This window comes from Macaca mulatta, chromosome 15 (assembly GCF_049350105.2).
Source record: "Macaca mulatta isolate MMU2019108-1 chromosome 15, T2T-MMU8v2.0, whole genome shotgun sequence".
Taxonomy (NCBI): Eukaryota; Metazoa; Chordata; class Mammalia; order Primates; family Cercopithecidae; genus Macaca; species Macaca mulatta.
In genome coordinates this window covers 36,616,027-36,622,908 of record NC_133420.1, presented here as the reverse complement: position 1 = coordinate 36,622,908, position 6,882 = coordinate 36,616,027, and the positions used below count along the sequence as shown (strand labels likewise).

Genomic DNA, 6,882 nt, shown 5'->3' with positions numbered 1-6,882 from the left:
CCTGGAGCCATTCCCAAAGGCCCTGTCCAACCCATTCCTGACTCTCTCCCTGGCTCTCCGATCCCATCTCTCACCAACCACCTGGAACTTATTAGGGGGGCACTGAACGCCCCATGCACCCTTTCACCTCAGGGCTATTACACAGGTCACTCTCTCCTTCTGTACCTGGCTAACTCCTGCTCATCCTTTAGGCCCCAGCTTATGTGCCCATTCCTCCAGGAAGCCTTCCCTGACCACCTCGTCCATCCTGGTGAGGTGCCCCTTCTGTGTGTTCCTGCAGCTCTTGCATCACACACTGTGCTGCAATGACCTGTTTTCCTGTGAGCTCCAAGAAGCCAGGCACTGTGCCTCGCTCCCTGCTGCAAACTCAGCACCGGGCACGGTGTCTGGTGCTGACTAGATGCTCAAAAAATATTTAGTGACTAACTGAATGGATGGATGAGTCAATTTCTGCATCCCCCACACTGCGGGAAATGTCTGTAGAACAGATTTGAGTGGGAGGTTCCAGCAGGGCCTGGGAGAAGCCCCTGGGGTTTGGGCACTGGGGGTAAACAGAGCAGACCCCCCAACCCCTCCCCTGGAGGGCTGGGCTCCCCGCGTCCTGCAAACCCCCTGGGCCCCAGAGGCGGCTTCCAGATGCTAAGCCCATCTCAGCCTCACCTCTTAGCTTTTCCATCTGCACAGCCGGGCCAGATCCCTGCAGCCAGCATCACGGGCAGCCAGGCCAACCGTCCCGGCGTCTTCCTATTTTAGACATCTCACTGCCTCAGTCCCTTCTAATGTTTCCAGTCAGGCTGCGGGGGGAGGAAAAAGAGGTTACTGCTACTTTAAATGTACTGTATGAAGGCGAGGGCTGGAAAGGGGCCTGCTTGCAGGAATACCCAGTCATCTAGTTGGAAAAGCCGCCAGATGGAATACAAAAGGAGGAACCCAGACGCTCATGGAGACAGCCTCGGTTCATAAATCAGGTGGGGCCAGGGGCTGGGGGCCCACATGCCATGGAGCCCGACTCCCTCCTGGACCAAGACGACTCCTACGGTAAGACGGTGCCGGCAAAGTGCAGAGTTGGGGGTTTCAGCCTCTCTGCTCAATGGACTGTTCTCTGCTATAGGAATCTGAGTTGAAGCAGGGAGGCAGTCAGGCATCTGGGCACTGTCTGGTCTTGGGACCCATGGGTGGGCATGGGTGCCTTGGGTTATGAGGCTCAGGGCTGGAGGGTCCCTGGAGTGGGCAGCCCCTCAGACTCCAGGCATTGACAAGGTCCAGGGGAGGGAGAGAGAGTTTCTCAGCTGCTTCTGTTTTGCTCTTGGCCAAGAAGGAAACGAAGGAAGTTTTGCAGCCCCCTGCCTGTCTGCCTGCCTCGCTGTTCGCCAGGCCTGCCCTGTGCTGTGGGGAATTCAATTAGTGCGATCCTACAGATAAATGTAGATGGAAGAGGCAACAGGAACATACCTTGTAATTAAAGGCCGGGGCTCATGCTGAAAGCACTCCCCGTGTGACAGGGCCCCAGTGGCTGCCACCGGGGAGCTGCCCCTGTGCAGCTGCCCAGGCCACTGGAAGCCCTGCATGCATTATTGGGGAAAAGTTGCTTGGGACAGAGACCACGCAGAGTATGGAACAGGGATTTATAAGACTTGGAAGGGTTCCTTCGTGGCGGTTTCTGCGGGCCTGGGGCTCCAGGGATGCAGTAACTCAGCTCCTGCACTGCTCAGCCTGGCCAGAGAGCTCACTTTTGGCTGGGATGCCCAGCACAGCCTTGCTGTCTCTGGACAATCAAGGAGGGATGCAGGAGTGCAAAAGTGTGGCCGAGGGACCAAGGCTGGGCATGGGGAGGGGGGTGGGGCAGCAGGTTTTAGGACTCAGCGGGGAGAAGGCCTGTTGGCCTCGGAAGAGGTGGTAATTGCAGGGCGACCTCATCCCAGCTTGGGTCAGGTCAGCCTTCCAGGGGCTCAGGTCCTCCTGAGACCACAGTTCTACTAAGAAAACCAAGCTCTTGTTTCTCTGGACATTCCCCGACCACATCCAGGCCTGGCTGCCTGGCACAGATCCAAGGCCAAATTTCCTTCCTCCTGCAGGAGCTCAGCCCTTTCCAAGGAGAGGGGCCCTTTGCCACATTTGGAGCTGCAGCCCTCAGGGAAGCTTGGCAAGGCCTAGCCCACAGACCTGGCATCTTTGGGCACTCGGTGGTGGGGGGCAGTTGATGCATGCAGAGTGACCTCTGTGCGCCAAACCCCGTGTCAGGGTCAGGGGTGTGTAGGAATGAGGAACTCAGTCCTAACAAATAATTGGTGCTTAGTGAATGGAAGGAGGAGAAGAGAAAGGGAGGAGAGTGGGAAAAAATAGGGAGAGCAGCCCTTGGCCTGGAAGAGCTCCCAGTATGGAATGGGAGACAGACAAACAATCCCAGACTAAATTCAGAGTGATGCGGTCCTTGGGGAGGCGAGGGGCAGACAGCCTGAGGGTGTGGGACAGGCCTGCCTGCCTCCAGAGCTATTCACTGGAAGCATGGCATAGGGATGGGTATCGGCTCATTGGATGTATGGATGCTCCCCTAGGGAGGGCATTGACCTTTGAAGAGGCAGACAAGCGGGTGGGGAGGACCAGCCCCAGCCAGGGATATCTCAGGAGCCCACAGCCCCCACTTGCTGTCCTCCAGATTTGCTAGTAGCAGCCTCTGGGCTGGGCAAGGCTGGAAACTGAGGCTGCCTCCACCCTCACAGAAAGACCCTGTGCACAATCAACTCCTTGTCCTGGCCTGTCACGAGGCCGGTTGCTGATCTCCTGGAAGCTAGCCAGGCAGGGAGGTAAGGGATTCAAGAGGAAGAGGAAAGGGACAGAGGGGGCCTTAGGAAAGGGACGAGCAGGCATGGAGTGGAGCCCAGGCTCTCTCTGGGAGCAATCCCAGGCCCAGCTGGAGAGAAGTCCGGCTTTTCCAGCCAAGATCTCCCACCCAGCCAGTCTCAGGGGTCCAGGGCTGAAGGAGGCCATCCTGGGTCAGGGCAGCACAGGAAAACTGCGGTCTCAGTGAGTCACTTCCCCAGTCTGAGCCCTGGTTCTACATTCGTTCATTTAACAATTACTTTCAGGTTCTGGACTGGGCTTTGGGGTTCAAGAACAAATCAAACCTTGTGACATTCCTAGGCTAATCTGAGAGAGAGGCAGGTGCTCTGATGGGGGAAGTCAAGGCACGTGGAAGCCCTAACCCCATACTTGGATTCCAGAAAGACTTCCTGGCAGAGGTGACTCCGCCACTGAAGAAGTCAATGATTCCCTCTATATTGGTCAGCTCAGGCTGCTGTAACAAAATAGACAAAGTGACTCACACAACAAAGTTTTCAGAAACAGAAATTAAAGCAGGAGCCTGGGCGCAGTGGCTCATGCCTGAAATCCCAGCACTTTGGGAGGCTGAGGCAGGTGGATCACTTGAAGTCAGGAGTGTGAGGCCAGCCTGGCCAATACGGTGAAACCCCATCTCTACTAAAAATACAAAAAATTAACCAGGCGTGGTGGTGCATGCCTGTAATCTCAGCTACTCGGGAGGCTGAGGCATGAGAACCACTTGAGCTCGAGAGGCAGAAGCTACAGTGAGCCAAGATCATGCCGCAGCACTCCAGCCTGGACGACAGAGAGCAAGACTCGGTCTCAAAAATAATAACAACATTTTGCAATGATGTGATCAAATGTCACTGTAGCCTTGAACTCCTAGGCTCAAGGGATCCTTCTGTCTTAGCCTCCTGAGTAGCTGTGACTACAGATGCATGCCACCACACCCCACTAATTAATTTTTTTGTGTGGAGATGGGGTCTTGATATGTTGCCCAGGCTGGTCTAGAACTGTTGGGCTCAAGCAATCCCAATGCCTCAGGGTCCCAAGTGCTGGGATTATAGGCGTAAGCCAAAGCAGTCAGCCCTTTTCTCTCTCTCTCTCTCTCTTTTTTTCTTTTCTTTTTGAAATGGGGTCTTATTCTGTCACCCAGGCTGGAGTGCAGTGGTGCAATCTCGGCTCAGCTGCAACCTCCACTTCCCAGGCTCAATCCATCCTCCCACCTCAGCCTTCCGAGTAGCTGGGGCCACAGGTGCACATCACCATGCCCAGCTAATTTTTTGTATTTTTGGTAGAGACAGGTTTTCGCCATGTTGCCCAGGCTGGTCTCAAACTCCTGAGCTCAAGTGATCCACCTGCCTCAGCCTCCCAAAGTGCTGTGATCCTTTTGTCTCTTCTTATAAGGACACTAATCCTACTAGGGACCCATCCTTATGACCTCATTTAACCTTAATTACTCATTAGAGGCCCCATTTCCAAACAGAGCCACATTGGGAGTTCAATATATGACTTGAGGGTAGGAGGGATACACATGTTCAGTCCACCACACTCTCCTTTTTTTATTGAGACAGGGTCTCTCTCTGTCACCCAGGCTGGAGTGCAGTGGCATGATCACAGCTTACTGCAGCTTCAACCTCCTGGGTGTAAGCAATCCTCCTGCTTCAGCCTTCAGAGTAGCTGGACTACAGGCGTGTACCACCATGCCTGGCTAATTTTTGTAGTCTTTGTAGAGACAGGGTTTGCCCATGTTGCCCAGGCTGGTCTCAAACTCCTGGGATCTCGCAATCTGCCCACCTCGGCCTCCCAAAGTGCTGGGATTACAGGCATGAGCCACAGTGCTGGCCTGGCTTCTGGGACAGGGTGCTCTCGAAGTTTCCTCCCATTCTCTCTGGCTGGCCCCTTCTCCTGGGGCTCTCTTTCCCGCTGCTGCCCACAGGGTCTCTTCGCCAGGGCCTGCCTCCTCTGCTCCTTCATGATTGAACTATTCCTCCCTCACCGCTCACTCCCTCGCTTCCAGCCATCGGATCTGACCTTCCTCATGTCCCCAAGCTGAGTCTCCCCTCAGGGCCTTTGGGCACCCTTCCTCTTTCTCTTCCCTAAGCTAACTCCTGCTCCTCTTCCCAGTATCAACTGAAAAGTCACCTCCTCAGAGAAGCCCTCCTTAAACCATGTTCCCCCAATGCATCAAATGAGACTCACTTTCACAGCCCTACTGCCCTACTTTTCCTTTACGGACGTGTTCATATGTGCGCTACACATTATTGCATGCTGATATGTTTCACCTGCGTCTCCCACGAGTCTCTAAGCTCTCTGGATCCCCAGAGCATAGTTCTCCACCTGTCAGGAGTAAGCATCCAACAAATGCTTGTTGAAAGAGTGAGTGAACAAATGCAGTTGGTTCAGGCAAGGAGGCGAGGAAAGGCAATCCAGGGCAGAAGGAACAGCGGGTGAAAAGGCATGGAGACTGGTGATGCTTTAGCGCATTCTCTGATACTTACAATCTCAGCCAGGGGTTGGCAAGTTGAGCTCCTTTAGGGAGCTAGGGAACATTGATGGGGATGGGGAAGGGTTGGGAGCTGCAAATCTGGGGGTGAGGCTCTGGACACCTCTCCTTGCTTCAAGCTGAGCAAAGCGCCCTTCTGGTGAAGATCCCAGCTCCTATTGCATCTATCAGGTGTTCAGAAGCCAAAAGGGTTTGGCCATGGCATGGTGGGGAATCCGCAGCCACTGGCACTGAAGTTTCGGAGGCTTAAGCCTCTTAGCAGGCAGGACTGAGCAGAGCCCTATTGGGTGGTCTGGCAGTGGGAGCCCCTTAGAGCAAGGCCAAGAAGGGCTCAGACATGGCTGCAGAGAGGAGCAGACACAGGTGCAGAGGTTTGTTTTACAGGACAGTCAGAGGCAGGAAGGTGAGGAGAAGAGGAGAGCTTGGAAACTCAGCACTAACCCCTGCAGAGCCCTTGTGATTGGCCTTAGTTTCCCCAGGTGTAAATTGGGGTAACGGCCAGACAAGATGTGACTGTTCCCCTCTGGTGCCAGCCCCTTGGAGCTGTGTGAAAAGTCCAGCTCAGAGAAGCATGTCCTTTCTGTCTGCCTTGTGATTTCCAAAGAAGGGGGCAAAAGGGAGGCCTGGCAGTGGCCAGCATAAAAGAAAAGGCTCTGCCCTGCAAAATATACTTTCTTCAGGTTCTCTTGGAGTCCTGCTATTTCTCCCACTTCATGGGTACCACCTCCTACCTGTACCCTGCCGACAGCTCCTAGTGCTTCCTCTGCCAGGGTGTATTTTCATTGCCTGCTCACCGGCCTGACTCCCACAGGAGGCTATAAGGCCCTTGAGGACAGGAGCTGTATCTTGTCCGCCACTGGGTTCCCAGGGTGTTGCACAGCACTGGTACTGAGAGGGCGCTCGATACATACTCAGTGGATGAGTGAATGAATGAATGAATAAGTGAGCGAGAGTGAGTGAATTAATGAGTAGCATGAGCTGGATCCTGCCCTTAACTTGCTCCGCAACCTTAGGCATCCTCCCCGACTCTGGACTTCTGGTTCCTTAGCTGTCAGCTGAGGGCGCTGGGCCCCATGCCCCAAGAGAGCAGGCCTGCATCTCGTCCCAGTTCTCTCTGTTATTGGGTGGCCTGGACAAAGTCCCTGCCCTGACTTAGCCTCAGCTTCCTCATCTGACAAATGGGCAGACTCAGCCCTGTCTTGCCTGTTTTCCTGGTGGTCTTGGAGCTCTGGAGGGGTAAGGAGACAAAAGAGTGTGAGGTTGGACACCTGTCAGGGGAGTCTGTGACTCTTACAGGAGGGGATTGGGCTCAGATAGCCTGCTGGGATAAACCCTCCAGAAGGGGATGGTTGCTTTGGATATCATGGAGGTGGAGCAGGCAGCTCAACAGCTCAGAACTTTCCATTTCTTCCTGATGACAACCAGCATGGGCATCTACCCCAGGGTTGTTGGGAGATCCCAGCAGAGAAGCAGGTGGATGTGAGCTTGTAAACTTCCAAGTGCTGCTGCTGTAATAACCAGTATCATTCGGTAAGCACCTGCTCCATGCCAGGATC

The 6,882-nt window shown here is 54.4% G+C and overlaps 1 protein-coding gene across 8 annotated transcripts in view; it reads left to right on the top strand.

The window, feature by feature from the left end:
- Positions 1 to 883: 883 nt before the first annotated feature.
- The window catches only part of DAB2IP (DAB2 interacting protein), a 216,321-nt gene continuing 210,322 nt past the window's right edge, over positions 884 to 6,882 (top strand). For all 8 annotated transcript variants that reach the window (XR_013405610.1, XR_013405614.1, XM_077968100.1 and 5 more), the window contains exon 1: positions 884 to 1,038. Coding sequence is in view for 4 of the 8 variants with exons in the window: in XM_077968100.1 (XP_077824226.1) it covers positions 999 to 1,038 (40 nt within the window). In the remaining 4 variants the exon portion in view is untranslated. The remainder of the gene's footprint in view (positions 1,039 to 6,882) is intronic.